Source organism: Chinchilla lanigera, unplaced genomic scaffold (assembly GCF_000276665.1).
Source record: "Chinchilla lanigera isolate Chin_1 unplaced genomic scaffold, ChiLan1.0 scaffold00010, whole genome shotgun sequence".
NCBI lineage: Eukaryota > Metazoa > Chordata > Mammalia > Rodentia > Chinchillidae > Chinchilla > Chinchilla lanigera.
The window spans coordinates 25,415,023-25,432,310 of record NW_004955411.1 but is presented as its reverse complement, the minus strand read 5'-3'; the positions used below and the strand labels follow the sequence as shown (position 1 = coordinate 25,432,310).

General features: G+C 35.1%; 1 protein-coding gene across 3 annotated transcripts in view; it reads left to right on the top strand.

Annotated features, from left to right (window-relative positions):
• The window catches only part of Ccnc (cyclin C), a 32,852-nt gene extending 15,564 nt beyond the window's left edge, over positions 1-17,288 (top strand). Inside the window, exons 3-13 of one of the 3 annotated variants that reach the window (XM_005377808.2) lie at positions 4,617-4,701; positions 4,868-4,937; positions 7,382-7,433; positions 9,266-9,321; positions 10,340-10,375; positions 11,057-11,148; positions 11,948-12,015; positions 13,331-13,410; positions 14,552-14,670; positions 15,444-15,538; positions 16,071-17,288. In XM_005377808.2, the coding sequence (XP_005377865.1) occupies positions 4,617-4,701; positions 4,868-4,937; positions 7,382-7,433; positions 9,266-9,321; positions 10,340-10,375; positions 11,057-11,148; positions 11,948-12,015; positions 13,331-13,410; positions 14,552-14,670; positions 15,444-15,495 (710 nt within the window). In that variant the 3' untranslated portion in view covers positions 15,496-15,538; positions 16,071-17,288. Of the gene's footprint in view, positions 1-4,616; positions 4,702-4,867; positions 4,938-7,381; positions 7,434-9,265; positions 9,322-10,339; positions 10,376-11,056; positions 11,149-11,947; positions 12,016-13,330; positions 13,411-14,551; positions 14,671-15,443; positions 15,901-16,070 lie in introns of those variants that run through there. The other 2 variants (XM_005377807.2, XM_005377809.2) reach the window with 2 other exon arrangements.

The window sequence follows — 17,288 nt, the reverse complement described above, 5'->3', positions numbered from 1 at the left end:
CGGTGGTATGAGTCCGGCCCACACTCGGACCCAGGAGCCCTGCCGCTCCCGGAGAACTGGCTGCCTGACAATTTTATTTAATCTTTTAAAGAACCAACTCTTAGGGGCTGGGGATTTAGCTCAGCGGCACAGTGCCTGCCTGGCAAGCGCAAGGTTGTGAGTTCAATTCCCAGTACCGGCGGCAGCGGGGAGAACCAACTCCTCGATTCATTCTTTGTACCTTTTTTTTTAGTCTCCACTTTGTTAATTTCTGCTCTGATGTTTACAATTTCCTCCCCCATACAAGCTTTTAGCTTAGCCTGCTGTTCTTTTTCTCCAAGTTTGAGGTTCACCATTAGGTTATTTGCATTTGCTCTGTTTTCCTGATATCAGTATTTACTGCTATAAAAATCCCTCTTAGGACTGCATTTATTGTGTCCCATAGTTCTGGTATGTTGTATTGTCATTATCATTTAATTGTAGAAACTGTCCAATTTTTTACCTTAATTTCATCTGTGACCTGTGGGTTGTTCAGGAGGGTGCTATTTAATTTCCATGTGTTTATGAAGTTCTTGTAGTTTCTTTTGCAGTTGATTTCCAATTTCCTTGCACTATGATCTGATAATATGCATGGGATAATTTCAGTTCCTTTGCATTTACTTAAACATATTCATGTTCTAGGGGCTAGTGTATGGTCTATTTTAGAGAAAGTCCTGTGTGCAGCTGAGAAGAATGTGTATTCTGATGTTGTGAGGTAGAATACTCTTGAGACATCTAATAAGGGCATTTGTTCAAAAATTTAGTTCACTTCTGATATTTCATTGTTGATTTCTTTTTTTGTCTAGTTTTTTGTCTTTTTGTGATAGTGGCATAGAGAGTCCCCAATACAATTGTATTAGTGCTTATTTGATTTTTCATGCCCATTATTTTTTTTTGTCTCTGAGACAGGGCATTGCTATGTAGTTCAGGCTCACCTTGAGCTCACTTTGTAGCCCAGGCTGGTCTCAAACTTGCAATAATCCTCCTGCTTCAGCCTACCAAGAGTTGGTATTACAGTCGTGCACTACCACACCCAGCAATATTTGTTTTATATAGTTGGGTGCACTGGTATTTGTTGCATATATATTTATGATTGTTACCTTTTCCTCTTGGATTGTTCCCTTTACAAGGATGTAGTAATCTTCTTTATCTCTCTTAGTCAGTCTTGGCTTGAAATTTACATTGGCTGAAAATAGCTTAGCTACCCCTGTATTTTCTGGATTCCTGTCTTATGGAGTATTGTTTTCTATCCTTTGACTTTCAGTCTGTCAATTTCTTTTTGAATTAAATGTGTTTCTTGTATGCAGTATATTTTTGGATCTTGCTTCTTGATCCATTCCACAGGTCTGTGTCTTTGGTGAATTGAGACCATTAACATTGATGGTTATAACTGATATATATTGACTTATCCTTTTCGTGTTATTTTTTCTGTTATTGGCTCCTGCCTTTTTCCCCTTCTGTTTAATTATTTTCCTTGCCTAGTGGATTCCTTCTGTTGGGGTTCATGGCATTGTAGTCCTTGTTATCTCTTTCTAGAATGTCCTTCAAAACATTTTGGAGTGCTGATTTGGTGGTCATAAATTTCCTCAGATCCTTTTTCATGATAGTATCTTATTTCTCCACCAGTGTTGAAAGATAGTTTTGCAGGGTACATCAATCTGGGCTGAAAGTTGTTTTCCTTTAGAACTTGAAATACTTCAGTCCACGCTTTCCTTAACCTGAGGGTTTGTGTTGAGAAGTCAACTGTGATGGGCTTTCCTTATTTATAGGATTTGTTTCTTTTCCCTAATAGCTTTTAAGATTCTATTCTTACGTTGAATTTCTGAAATCTTGTTTATGATATGCCTGGCTGTAGATTTTTTTTTTTGATTGCAGCTAATCGGATTTCTATATGCCTCACTTACTGTGTCAAATTCTTTTTCCCTACCAGGGAAGTTTTCTGCCATGACATATGTGAAGTTTTTTTTTTTTATATCATTTATCCTATCTCCTACTCTTTTGTTGACTCCAGTTAATCTTAATTACTCTTTTTTGCCTTATCTAGCAGCTGCTGGATTGATTTATCATGGTCCCTTGCTATTTTTAAGAAATCTTTCTTTTCATGATTGCTAACAGCAAGCCTGTTTTCTACATCTGAGATCCTGGCCTTACTGTAGCTTAATCTGCTGCAGATACTTTCAGTGGAATTTTTATTTTCCTGGATATCTGCTTGAATCTGCCTTATGGACTCCATTTCTTTCCTGTGCTGAGCATTCATGGCTTCCATAATTTCCTTAAGCTCCTCTTTTTTTTGTCTGTATCTACTCTAGAGCTACTAAGCATGATTTTCATTGTGGACACCATCTCTGCAGTTATCTGAGAAATTATTTCTGATTTGAATTTTTCTAAAGCCTTATTCAGTTGTTTTGTTGTTACCACTTCAGAGAGTCCAGGTGGGTGGCTTTGGGATTGTCCCACCTCATTGTCCCCTGGGTTTGCCTTTGGTGAATTGGATGTCTGGGGCTGCATCTTGTTTAAGTGTCTTCTCATTTTCTTTTCCTTTTTTTAGTTTAATTCCTGGGGTGATGCTTGTAAATTGCCTATGGTGGGTTGCTAGTATTTAGAACCCTTAGGAAATGACTCCTCCTAGAGATCTTCCAGGTGTAGCTGGTTTTTGGGTTTTGAGTCTGTTGCAAGACCCTGTCTCTCCAATTTGTTGGAGATAAGAAGTGGCTGCCTATTTAGCCAAGCGCCTGGTTCTTTGGCTCTGTGCCACAGTATTTTCTGTGATCCTTAGTCAGTTCAGTGCAAGAATACCAGGAAGTATAGCTGTTTAAAACATTGTCACTTTTGGCTAAAGTAGTACCATCAGCAATGACAGTAGCATCAAATACAGCCTAGAAAGTGACAAACTGAGCTAACCATTAATTTGCCACCTTTTACCAAATGAATTAGATTTGTGGTTATATAACAAAATCTAAACCCAGAAAATTATAAGCAGTATACAAGTCCTTAAATGTCACTTTTGCCCTCAGGGGTTAAAATTTAAAATGGGTTAGGAAAAAAATAGAAAAAGTGGAACAAGAGGAAGTGATTAGAAGTAATGCTGGAGGATAAAGGGGGATCACACTAACCTTGGAAAACTGGTACAGAAGACTGGAAGGAAAGAGAAGGAAAAGATAAAAGGAACAGAACAGAACCATAACCACAAAGAGGCTATAAAGCACATTCACACTCATAAAAACAAGATCAAACAATAAAGGAAAAGAACCACAACAAAAAACAAACAAGAGAGAGAGAGGAAAAAAATTAAGTTGGTAGACAGCCTGCAAAAACAGGAGTCCTGATCCGTGTTGATTTATCCCAGCAAGCCTGTACCTTCTGGCCAAAACCAGACTCAGTCAGCCTGCAGCCATCCGCACAACTTCTGTGGGCCTGAGCCCAGCTGGGAGCCCCTAGATGGAGCCAGCAGCCACTCTGAGTTCTGAACTCAGTTAGCCCCTCTCTAAGATGGCTCCTGGCCAATTGCTGTCTAGCGTGGAACAACTGAGCACGTAGCACTCACAGCTAGCTAGTGCAGTCCTCCACATCCACTGCCCCCCTCCACTGCTGCATCTCTCCATGGAGGTCTCTAAGAGGTCACCAGCAGTCACCATGTGGCACCAGGTTTGAACTACTTCTCTCACACAGTGAGTCCCATCTCAGGGAGAAGGCACCACAGGCTACCTCCTTCCTGGATGAAAGCCTTTAAGTGCAAGCATTCTTCATACAAGGTGAAATTGTCATCATGAGAGAGAGACTGAACCAGAATTTCCTGGATTAAAATTTATCATTTGAGCTCAACCCAAGCTGGAAGAAGTTTGCTTTTCTTGTTGTGCCTAGCCCGGAGGCCCCCCTTAACATTTTTTATTTATATGTGGATTTTTTACAACTTACTCATTTATCTTTCTTTTTGGTGATCTGAAGTTTTTGTGAATTTTACATATCAGAGGCACTAAAGACTATGAAATTGTTAACTAATCTAAAGCCTTTATAAAGCAACCCACAGCAAGACTGACTAAAGGAAAGTACTTTCAGGATAAATAATTGTTTGAATTAACAGCCTATGGTTGTCATATTTACCTCAGAATTTTGCTTTGGAGGGAGAGGGATCTAGCCAAAAAACATTTACTCTGCAGTATGATAACTGGCAGGTAAGATAGTGATCTTTCTAATTTCAGTCTTTCTACCTGTTTTGAGGATTCATTATGGTAGTTATAAATGTGTTAGGTTTCTTAATGTTTTCTTTTTTATATTTATTATAAAGATAATATGAAAAGTATTAAAATATTTAGAGAATAGAAGGGGAATATCTATCATTTAACCTCCTTACTGCAAGAATAACTTCTGTCATAGGACAGTTCCTTTTTTACTTGGCTGTATATGTATATTGCTATATTTTTCACAAGTGTGCAGATTCTAGTATTAGACCAATGTGAATCAAGTAGACCTGTATAGCATGAAGATTTTCCCCTTTGTTAGAAGTGAATATAGTCATGATTTGAACACGTGAAAATTATTGTTCAAGATTAATAAAATTATACTGGGTGTACATTAAAACTTTATTATTTTCCTTTTAGTTATCCAAGCATTAGGTGAACATCTTAAATTAAGACAACAAGTTATTGCCACTGCCACGGTCTATTTCAAGAGATTCTATGCCAGGTAAGACCTTTGTTTTGGGAATGTGTTTTGCCTATGTGAAGTTCCTTTTTAATGCTCATAAACCTTAGTATAAATGAATCAGTTCCTAACCATAGATTTAGTGTGATATTTTTCCCAATGTATTCTCTAAATGAGTGACATTTAATTTTGTTTTATCACATTTTAGGTATTCTCTGAAAAGTATAGATCCTGTATTAATGGCTCCTACATGTGTGTTTTTGGCATCCAAAGTAGAGGTATAAACAATTTTCTGTTCATCATAGTACAGTCAATATATATTGGTGAATCTGCTCCAGCTTTTACACTACTGTATTTAAAGATAATAATAGATAGTAATTTATGCTTAATATTGAAATTGTACAAATTCAAAGATATATATATATACATACACGTATTTTTATTTTATATATTTATTTAGCAAACACATATCACTATGTATCCACTGCTTTACTAAGTCCTTTTATGAATACTGACTTAATTCTCAAAACTCTGGAATATATAGTAGTAGTATCCCCATTTTATAATGAGGCAACTGTTTAAAGTAGGCATGGTAGCCCACGCTTTTAATCCCAGCACTCGGGGGCTGAGACAAGAGACTTGCCATGAGTTCAGCATTGGCTATATAGTGCATTCAAGGCCAGCCTGAACTGCATAGCAAGAGGCTATCTCAAAAAAGTTTATTTAAGGTCATTCAGTTAGTAATGGCAGTGCCAGTCTTTGAACCTTAGGAATCTAGCTCCTAATCTTGTGTTCTTAACTGCTTGGCTGTGCTGCCTATAAGACATTGTTTGTCACACAACAGTATTTATTATGTATCACAGCTTGTCTCCAATAACCTGAGACTGTTCTACCTCTATGCGTCCTATTTCCTACTGTCTTCTTCCCTGCCTCCTGATGTTTGGCTGCCAAGCCCTAGGAAAAGCAAAATAGAAGGCCAAGACTGGGAAAGGCTATAGCCATATAGATTTTAACAAGGAAAAGTTTGAATAGTGAGGATAGAAAAATAAAATGAAAAGAAAAAAGGTAGGAACTAGGATATGAGACTGAATAGCTGTTCAGTTTACCTTTGCAGTATTTTTGAGACAGCTCAGTTCTTAACTAAAATCCAAACAATAATAGCAAATTTTATGAAAATTGACTGTTTTCTTTAGTGTTATAAAACCCTTGTATTATGTTTTTCTTTTTGGATAATGTCTTTAAAATAGTAATTGTATTCTAGAATATCAAATCTGATTTTAAACTAGTTTACATTCCTTTTGTACCCATTTTGTTTTAGTTTTATTGTAGTCATTATTCAGGATTATCCATGATATCTTTCTCAACAATTACATAAATAATGAGATTGATTATACTAGAAATAATATTAAGTGGTAGGCGTGGTGTTGCACTCCTGTAATCCCAGCATTTAAGAGGCTGAGGCAGGAGGATCACCAAAAGTTTGAGGCCAGTCCTAGCTACATAGTGAACTCAAGGCCAGCCTGAACTACGCAGTCAGACCCTATCTCTAGAAAAAAAAAAAAAGTAGTTTTCTAGAGGTTTTTTATCTCTGTGACCAAATTTTTGTTTTGTTCAAATGTATGGAAATGATATACAAATTGTCGTTAAGATATATCAGGGTGTTTTTTTTCTTTTTTTTTTTTTTTTGGTCTTTTTTGAGATAGGATCTCACTATGCGGTTCAGCCTGGCCTCCAACTCACTTATGTAGCCCAGGCTGGCTTCAAACTCACAATGATCCTCCTGCCTCAGTCTCCCAAGTGCTGGGATTACAGGTGTGTGCCACCATGCCTGGCTATATCAGGCTTTTAATTTTTATTTTCACTTAGCTGTAGTTGGAAGTTTAAACGCAAATTTATACATATATACATTCACCCTGAATAGGATAGGAATATAGGGTGAAAGTATTGAAATAATTTTTAGTTTAATTTCTTACATTGGATAAGCAACCAATTCTTAATTTTTGCTTTAATTATCTTTACGGTGGTAGCACTATATATTAGGTTGAAAGAAGAAATGGGAATGAACTTTAGAAATCTTATATTATTCTCTCTGTTATATAAAAATACAAATCTTATATTATTGATCTCTGTTCCCAAAAAGATAATAGGTGTTTGTATGGTCTTTTGAGTTCTTTTAGTGATATTAAAGTTTACCTTAGTCAAAACTACATTTTATTATTAAATAGATACATAAAATATCTATTAGTCAAAGTTCAATGGAATAAGAAGCATACTTAATATTTATTCTTACAGATAAGTAGAATCTAAACAACCTTTAAGGGGCTGGGGATTTAGCTCAGCGGCACAGCGCCTGCCTGGCAAGCGCAAGGTTGTGAGTTCGATTCCCGGTACCAGAAAAAAATAAAATAAAATAAAATAAAAAATAAACAACCTTTAAGCACAGAAAATTGGCATTGTCACTTTTGGTACCTTTTAAGGTTAAATTATAAAATTATTGTTATTAAATTATAAATTATATTGTTTAAAAGTTCATCTTAAGTGGTGACAGTTTTAAGCAAAAGTAATACACTTAGAAACTTAAGTACTTCTTGCCTCAAACAGGTAGAAACTGAAGAGATTACAAATGCAGGGGAAGTGTTTTGTTTTGAACAGACCAAGCACCTGCAGGTTAACAAATACTGAGTCAGCGTGTACCTCATTTCATCTGCTTTTTTGTACACAGGAATTTGGGGTAGTCTCAAATGCAAGACTGACTGCTGCTGCTACTTCTGTATGTAAGTGCAAAAAGCATATCCTGCTTTCTAAAGAAAGTTCCATAATATATTGATGTTTTTTAGTTTATGAGACATGTCAGAGATCAGTTGTGGTTATTTACAGCTCTCAAGAATACCTGTATGACTAGCACATTTGGCAAAATATAAAATTAAAAAAGAAGCTTTATGTAACCAGTTAAATTATTACCTTTAAGATATTCTTTTTAATGTTAAAAATGAGGGCTGGAGATATAGCTCAGCGGCACAAGCGCCTACTTGGCAAGTGCAAGGTCCTGAGTTTGATTCCCAGTATCCACCACCACCAAAAAAAATGAATAGTAGTTGTCCAAAATCATCAATTTAGTGCCTCTTATTTTATAAAGGTAAAGAAAAATTTCATTTCCTAATTTTGTTGTATTTTATTATTTCCTAATGACTAGCTGTTATTTCATCCTTGTGGGTTAACTATTTCTTTTGCAACTGTTATGTATGCCTTTGATGGGAGTTTTACATTTTGAAACCTCCAAACCGAAGAATATGGTATAGAAAAAAAAAAATGCTGCATCTCTAGTCAGTCAAGCTAACTTTTAAGCCGTAGTTCTGTCTCAGTAGCTGTGTTCTCCGCTTGGTGACTTAGTTTTTATCTGAAAAAATGGGGATTAGTTATCTGTGAATCATGACATTAAAGAAAATAACATTGTAAAATAACAATTAGTCAATATCTATACATCAGAATATGTTATGCACCATCTTTACAGATTCAGAAATAAGGCATTCCCTAACCAAAAACAGATCAGACTTTAAAATTATTTCTGTGATCTATATAGGAGAAGTAGAAGATGATATTTTGTGTTTTAAGCCATGCTGGTATTTGTATTTTGGAATCATTCCCCTTTTTGAGTGGTGTATAATAATCCAGTATTTTCCATGTCATATCTTTTTTTTTTTTGGTTTTTCTCCGGTACCAGGAACCGAACTCATGACCTTGCGCTTGCCAGGCAGGCACTTTGCTGCTGAGCTAAATCCCCAGCCCCTCCATGTCATATCTTAAATCTTAATCCATACCATTTTGAGGAGATGGAGGATTGATCATTAACACTGGCTTTTCATTTGTATTTTATTATACCTTTTGATATAATAGATACAAAAGTTCAGAAAGGATAGATTAATTTAAAAAATTGTTACGTCTTAGAGTAACCACTAACATTTGGGGGGATATTATCCTTTCATCCTATAACTTTCTACAAATATATAGCATTTGTAAACACTTAGAAGAAATGACCCCTGCATTACTGAAGAATAGAATAGTCACAGTCAGTGATTTTTTATTTTCAATCTTTTAATTTATTGTTCTAAGCAGAATTCTTAGCCGGGCATGGTGGTACATGCCTGTAATCCCAGCACTCGGGAGGCAGAGGCAGGAGGATCTTTGTGAGTTCGAGACCAGCCTGGGCTACAAAGTGAGCTCAAGGCCAGCCTGAACTACACAGTGAGACCCTGTCTCAAAAAGACAAAACAAAACAAAAAAAAAATCTAAGCAGAATTCTTTATGAATCTCTCTCATTGTATCGGTGAAGGCATACAGATTCCTGACATCCAGTCTTTTTCCTCCTCTGAAAACAAAAATCTAGATCCTTAAGTGTTGTCAAGGGCGTCTACTTGAAAATGATTCAGCCTTACCCTCTAATATTCTGCACCAGGGGTGGTGAACCGTTTAGAGCTTTCAGTGATGAAAAGTTGGAACATGCATACTATAGGTTCACTACCACTGTTCTATACTATGTTAAAGGAATCTTGGTTTAATTCACTTCTACATTTTTCTGTATTAAATTGTTGTTGTTTGTTTTCTGCAGTAAAAACTAGATTTTCATATGCCTTCCCGAAGGAATTTCCTTATAGGATGAATCATGTAAGTATATTGTGTAAAATAAAGCACTTGTCAAAACTATATATAAATTAGCTCCATTTTATGTTAGAATAAACTTAACAGTCTCCTAGAAATGGCAGTTTTAAATACCATGGGAATATAGATATTATTATACTCATGTAGACATTCATGTCATTTATATTACATTTGTAGACATTCCTATTCATATTTTCATATCATTAATTTATATTATTAAAGCTATATAGCTTCTATTTCTTAAAAATACTTTATAGTAGTGGCTAGCAACCGTGGCAGCCCATTAATCACCTTAAGAACTTTTTTAATGATACTTACATTGAGACTTCTCCATACAAACTAAAGCAGAGTTTTCAGGAATCTCTGGTGTTAATATTTTCTAAAAGCTCCCAGGTGATGGGGATGTAGCTCACTGGCAGAGCTCTTGCCTTGCACATGCAAGGGCATGTGTTTGGACCTCAGCACTGGAAAAAAAATGTAAAATAAGGCCGGGCATAGTGACACACACCTCTACTCCTAGCTACTTGGGAGACTGAAGAGATTTGTAAGTTTGAGACTAGCGTGGGGAAGTTACTGACATCTTGTTTTAAAAATAGAAGTGAAAAGATCTGAGGATGTAGCTCAGTGCAGGTCCCTAGGTTTAATCCCCAGTAGCACAATAAATAAATATCTGAAGTTTTTCCAGAACATTTTAAATAAAAGTGAGTAGTGAGAATGCCAGGGGTAGGGATGTAACTCAGTGGTAGGGTGTGGGCTTAGCATATATAAGACCTTGGTTTTAACCCAAGCAAGACCGCACCCCCAAAAAACTGCTTTTAAGAGGCTTATTTTTCCTTTTAAGGATTTAAATGCTTTATAATCATAATTTTATGAATTACATAAGAACTGATTTATTATCTATATTTGTTATGTTACTATTTTCTTGATTTAAATTGTTTTTAGTAAATGTGTGATAAATTAATGTCTATAAGTTGTGTTACAGAGTAGAGTCATGTAATTGGCACTGATAATGTTTTTCTAACAGATACTAGAATGTGAATTCTATCTTTTAGAACTAATGGTAAGTGTGGTTTTTTTCTTATGACTAATAAAATATATTTTTAAAGTTAATGAATTCAAATTATTTAATGAACTGATTTCTAGGGAAGTATATTTTAAAACTATCTAAATGGTGTGTCATGTGATGGTGAAATCATAATGACCTAGTAACATCATCACCTGTCTCCTCTCTGAAGCCTATAAAATCATTTGCATATCCTACTCAGGATGGAAAAAGTTTTCTGTTCTATGGTAACTGTAATAGAGGATTATAAGCAAACAAGTCAGGACATTAAGCCACTATAAATAATGTACACAGTTTGTGTATGTGTGTGGTATTATTTAAAGATAGATTGTCTTTGGTGGAATTCTGTTCCTCCAGTTGGGAATTACGGATTTATAGGCTAATAAGAGGTTTCAGTGTGTTGCAGATGTGACACTTTGAGTCTCTAAGGGAATGAATGGATGCTGACTGACTGCCAACCGATTTACCAAGGTATATTTCAGAGAGAGCCCTGCTTTCTCTATTACAGTAGAGTTTAGGGCTGCCACAGGGCTTGCTTAAGAGGCTAGAAAGGAAGCAAGCATGAGTCAGAGAAATTCATTTTGAAATACACGATTACAAATCAGTTGGGTAATGATAACGTTTTTGTGTTGTAATAAATCTGTTTTTATACATACACATTTTTTAAACTGTTTCTAGGATTGTTGCTTGATAGTGTATCATCCTTATAGACCTTTGCTCCAGTATGTGCAGGACATGGGCCAAGAAGACATGTTGCTTCCCCTTGCATGGTAATTAGAACAGAAGTTATTAATAGTGTGACACGTTAATCAGACAGGGAGGCTAACTACTAAATGTGAAGCTCAGTATTTTTAAAGTCATTAAACTAGTGCCCCAAGATATTTCATGTTGAGCAGAATACCTGTCTGTTGAATTCTAGTAACTATGGTTATATAAATGCTCAAATAATAAGCACTGTATATTATTTTTTTGCTAAATATACCTGGTAAAATTTGATTTGTATGAAAAGACTGTTCACATAAAAATTAGAAGTGAATTTATCTTTAACAGCATATTTCTGTAGTATTCACCATACATATAAATTTTTATATTCTTTTTTTTTAACTTGATTTTCAAATTCTTAAAAAAATTATCGGCCGGGTGTGGTGGCGCATGCCTGTAATCCCAGCACTCAGGAGGCCTAGGCAGGAGGATGGCCATGAGTTTAAGACCAGCCTGAGCTACATAATGAGTTCAAGACCAGCCTGAACTGCTAGTGAGACTCCGTCTCAAAAAAAAAAAAAAATTACAAATGTATTTAATTTATATTATAATTATGAAGTTTCAGAACTTCAGATATATTTTATTCATTATATGTAAAATCTCTATTCAGTAATGTGTACCTACTTGTTGTCACATTTGTGCATCTACCCTTTTGCCCTGATATTTTCCTCTCTGTAGCTGTGCTCAGTAATGGAAAAGGGGGAAAAGTGTGTATAAAGTTGGGGAATCTGGCCGTCTCTGGGAGGAAATGTACAATCAGATAAAGTAGTTCTGCTTTCAGTAATAATATGGTTTACATTCCCATAGGAGGATAGTGAATGATACCTACAGAACGGATCTTTGCCTACTGTATCCTCCTTTCATGATAGCTTTAGGTATGTAAGCATGGTGTGCCTTTATTATTTAAATTGTTATAAACCTATGTAAATCATCAGAAAATAAATTTCATTCTATTCTTACTTTGTTTTTATGTTCCATGAAGTAATAGACTAATCCTTGCATGTGAACTTTCTGTAATATGTACTGCAACTGTCACAAATCAGTATTGCCTACCCCACCCCCCTCTTTTTGGCAAGTTTATGTTTTTTTTAATCTTTTAAAATAATTTTAATCTGTCTAAATAGAACATTTTTCATTTGCTTATGGACAGCCCAGAGTTATGCCTGCTAATATTAGTTATATTAGCTTATATCTGGGCCTCTTTTTCAATTCCTGAGCCGAGTTAAGTACTCAGGGGTTGAGTAAACGAGTATCTTTAATCCTGTCTTGCTAGAAAAAGAGTTATCAACCATTTCACTGTGTAGGGAAGGCAGAGCAATAATGGGTTAGAGCTCAGTCTTTGGAGTCACATGGTTTTAGGGTTAAACTTTGGTTCTCTTATGATTATAAGGAAAGTATTTAACTTTGCTGAGTTTGTTTCCTTTGTGGATACTAATAACTTCAAATAGAGTATGTCATTTCATGAGTTAAATGAGATAGCCTGTAGAGTACTAAATAATGCCTGCTATACCCTAAGCATTTGTTAGCTTCTGTGGCTTTTGTTTCTTCTGCGTTCATGACTCAATCCTGTTCACGTTTCCTGTTCTTTTTCTGGGCCAGATTTGTTTTTATTGGTTTTCTCTTTCAGTTATTCCTTAAATGTTGATAGTTTCAGCCTTCTTACATCAGGTATAACAAATAGGTATTACTTATACTTCTGTAGCACTGGCAGCTCTTACAAAGTACTGCACATGGAGAGATTCTGAAGTAGTGCCTGGGGGCAGTGGGAAGAAGTGCTGGGATCCAACTGGTAGAAACAGGAAGGAGGGGATAATAGGACATGTGCCATGGCTTTGCCATCCCTGTGGGCTTTATTCTTTTTAGGTAGTCTCTCTGAGGCGTCTACCTTCTCTTACATTCCAAAACGTTTAAATCTACTTATTTAGCTAAGATCTTGCTCCTAGCATTTCTTTATATCCATGACTAGTACACAGCAAAGGAACAGATGTCAAGAACCTTAATGTAGTCTGGTAATTTTTTTCCTACCCATTTCAGATGAAATTAATGAGATGTTCAACGATAACCCCTAAATGTAGCTATACAAATGTTTAAAATACTATTAGAAAATGTACATGAAGTGTGTAAGAACCTTTAGTTCTAAGACCATGTTTGTAGTTAAACATGAGCAGTTATCACTCATTTTCTTTGCAGCTTCTCTACACGTAGCCTCTGTGGTACAGCAGAAAGATGCCAGGCAGTGGTTTGCCGAGCTTTCTGTGGATATGGAGAAGGTATTCCTTAAGTTATTTTACCTTAGACATTTAAAAATTCATGTCATTTTTATGTCATGAGCCTAAAATCATAAGCTGTCCATCACACTAAGATTATTGGTAAAAAAGTACTAAACGTGTCCAGTGAGAAGAGTTGTTGATGGGTTGTTTTTGGCCTAGGATTAAGTAGAAACTCAAAGTAACCTCTGACTTCAGGGATTATCTTAAAAGCTTCATAGTGACCATTAAATACTAGTGTGAATTTTTGTAACATAGTCTTTCCCTAAAAAAATTATGTTTTCTGCTCATATGTTGAAAATATTAAAATTAATCCAAGACAGGATCTGCTCAGGTCAGGAAGAAAGGGCTAATTTGGAAACTGAATTGACAGGTTGCAGCTGCCACTTCATCTTAATTTACGTGTACAATAATTAAAAGAATCAAAACAATGTCTTGTATCACTACCTCCCCTTAAATTAATTAATTATTTATTTATTTATGTATTTTTGTCTTTTTGAGACAGGGTCTCGCTATAGAGTTCAGGCTGACCTTGAGCTCACTTTGTAGCCCACGCTGGTCTCAAACTCACAACGATCCTCCTGCCTCAGACTCCCGAGTGCTGGGATTACAGGTGTGCGCCACCACACCCAGCTTGTTTTCTTTTTTTAGAGAGGGGTCTCACTGTGTAGTCCAGGCTGGCCTTGAACTCAAAGCAATCTTCCTGCCTCAGCCTCCCAAGTGTTGAGATTACAAGCATGTGCCACCATTGCCCAGCTTCCCTTTAAATTATTTTTGAAACAGTTGGTGTTAGGGGAATATGCTCTGTTGTAGCAGATCCCTTCATGATTAGAATCTTTGTTTTTAGTACCTTACTGTTTTGTTTAGTTTAAGATGTCAGGAGTGAAGGGAAAACGTCTGACACAGGTAAGGATGGATGGGGCACATATGTTGAAAGATATAATGCTAAGAGGAAAAGCCTAGGCAGCAGGAGGGTGAAAAATACTGCCTTCAAATTTGTTGAGATTGACTAACCTAACCAGAGTACTTATGGACAGAGACTTTCTACTGTTTTCTGAAGGCTGCCTTGCATGTGATATTTGTTCTTTACTTACTAAATATTGCTGGTTTTGCCACTGAGAATTTTTCAAATATTTTCTTTTAGATTTTGGAAATAATCAGGGTTATTTTAAAACTATATGAGCAGTGGAAGAATTTCGATGAGAGAAAAGAGATGGCAACTATTCTTAGTAAGATGCCAAAACCAAAACCACCTCCAAACAGGTACTTTGTAGACATTTAATTATTGATCTCATTTTATATATTGTATTCATTTCTTATCTTTCTTAGATTGTTATTTTTGTTTTGTTTTTTTTTTTCTTAAAACTTCTACCAGAACTTAATAATTCATGTTAATTTTTTAAATTTGTGACTTGACAGATTGAAAATGTCTTATTTTAAAAAAACATCAATCTGATCATGTATTTAGTAACTTACTGGAGGTCTATTACAGGTATCCCTCAACATATAGCTACATCCTGTACATAAACTCAAGTAGTTCTGTAGCAGTTTGTCTCTGTGCCTTCCTTTTTTATTCCTTCTCCCCTACTACTGGCTATTACTCTAATTTATAAATTTCAGTAGCAGTTTTCAAAAATTTTGGTGAGTGATCTGATATGGTAAAGATAAAGAATTTTGGCTTTGAATGACCTTGTGATCCACAGCACACAATAACATAATTTTGCTAAATATGAATCACCTGTGCTAAGAGATTTGTTGTTGTTTTAAATGGAAGCTGTTTGTTTAATTCAGTGGTTCTGGGCCCTCGCTGTATTATCTATATATCAGATCATTTGGGGTAGGGAAAAGGTGAGAAGGAAAAACAAATGCTACCCATCTTAATCATTTAACTAGAGAGATAATCCTACGACATTAACATAGATTTATGTATTGCTACTGATTAGGTTAATGTTAGAATTTGGAAAGGAATAATACTTATACAAGGAGCTGTTTAAGGCAGCCATTCAAACAGCTACCTTTGGATGCATTTTTTGCAGAAATTCCCTGAGTGATTCTCCACTAGTGGCAGGGCCTGAAGCTGCAAGATGATGGTGGAGAAGATAAGGCAATAATCCTATTGCCACATTTACTGGTATTTTCAGCTTTAGTTGTTATTTTAAATATTCAGTATTTCACAGGAAATTACCATTTTTTCTAACTTATAAAAGTTTGCTGTAATGACATATGATTTTATTATGCCATTGTACAACCTTTTTTTTTTTTGAAAAAACACTTGATTTTCCTGAGTAGTAGATATAGGATTTTATATGTTAAATTTAATTTTATAGGAAATTTGTTCAGAAAAGCTGTAATCTATGTTGAGTGATACCTGTAATAACAGTGAAACCCCATACTCTAATTTAAATTTTTTCAGTGTATGTGGACACTAACTTTCAGACTGCTTGTTATGTGTGAGGGTACAAAGTTACATAAGAATAAAAACATAAAACCAAACGTTAGTCTTCTGGATTTTAATTTTTCCACATCAGTGTCTATTATCTGGAATATTTTTGTTTTGTAGAGTTATGCCACAAAATAATGAACTTCAGAAATTAGTAAGCTTATCTGTACTAGAAATGAATCTTTTAATTAGTATAAAATCTCTTTCTTCCCCATTTGAACAGTGAAGGAGAGCAGGGTCCAAATGGAAGTCAGAACTCTAGCTACAGCCAATCTTAAAACATTCCGAAGAATTCCATAGTGGACCTCTTGGAAATAAACCATTGGACAGATTTCAGTAATGTCTTCCGTGGAACACAAATGAAAATGAATAGCTTGTTTCTGTCAAGCAATCTTGGGAAGTGATTTTATTTTTGCAAAACAAGTTTTCTTTATCTAATTTGATTTTAGTACAGAATTGATTAAAATCTCTTCATTATAAACAGTTAGAAAGGTTCTGAGGGAACCTACAGACATACATAGGCACTTCGAAGTTAATAGCTTTTGCTTAGTATATTATTCTTAATTTGGATAAAAGAATTTGTAGCTTTTTATTAAGTCAGGAAACAAAACACAATTTGTTTAAAATTCTCTTTCATCATTGAGGGACCAAAAGAGGACCTAAAAAGTCAATATATGAGGTTTTTATCCCCTCAGTAGATTAAACTTTAAAACTATTTAAGGTATCAAACCTTACAAAATCCTAGAAATAATCAGGGAAATTAATCAAGTACCTATTGATTTTTTTACAATGTATTTTATTGAGTAGTTTTGGTATCTTGCCATGGAAAGTACTAGCCCAGTCTAGCAGAAGAGTGCAATATGTATAGCATAGTTTTGACATTTTAAAAGTTATATTAATTCCATAACCATTTTGAAATACTGGGCAAATTTTAAAAAGCAACCTACATTGAGTTATTTGCAGTTAACTAATATTAAACAGGCATTTTGAAAGTTTAATTGGATAAAACACCATAATGAAGTTAAAATTTGGTAAAATTTTAATGTTAATTTTTAATCTGCTGTGAAAAGTTTTTAAAATAAAATCAATATGCCCTAGTTTAATTTTGTGTGTTAGTGTGGATATACAAATTTACTGCAGGTATCCTGAGCCAGGAACACAATCAGGTTTCAGGCCAGTTTGATATTGGCTATTCGTAATTCTCCTGAGTGTAGGATTTCAGACTAAATGTTTTGTCAGTAGAACTGTGCTGTCTGTGAAAGGTAATAAATTAATCATTTTCTTCATACTTGAAGGAGAGTGATAAATAAAACTTGGAGTCATAGGATATTAATGTACAATTTAAGAATTAAAATTTTTTATAGCTTAATTGTGAACAATGGATTAGTCAATGTTGACTTCCTAGTATAAAATAAGAATAAAAGTAAATTCTCCAGCCATA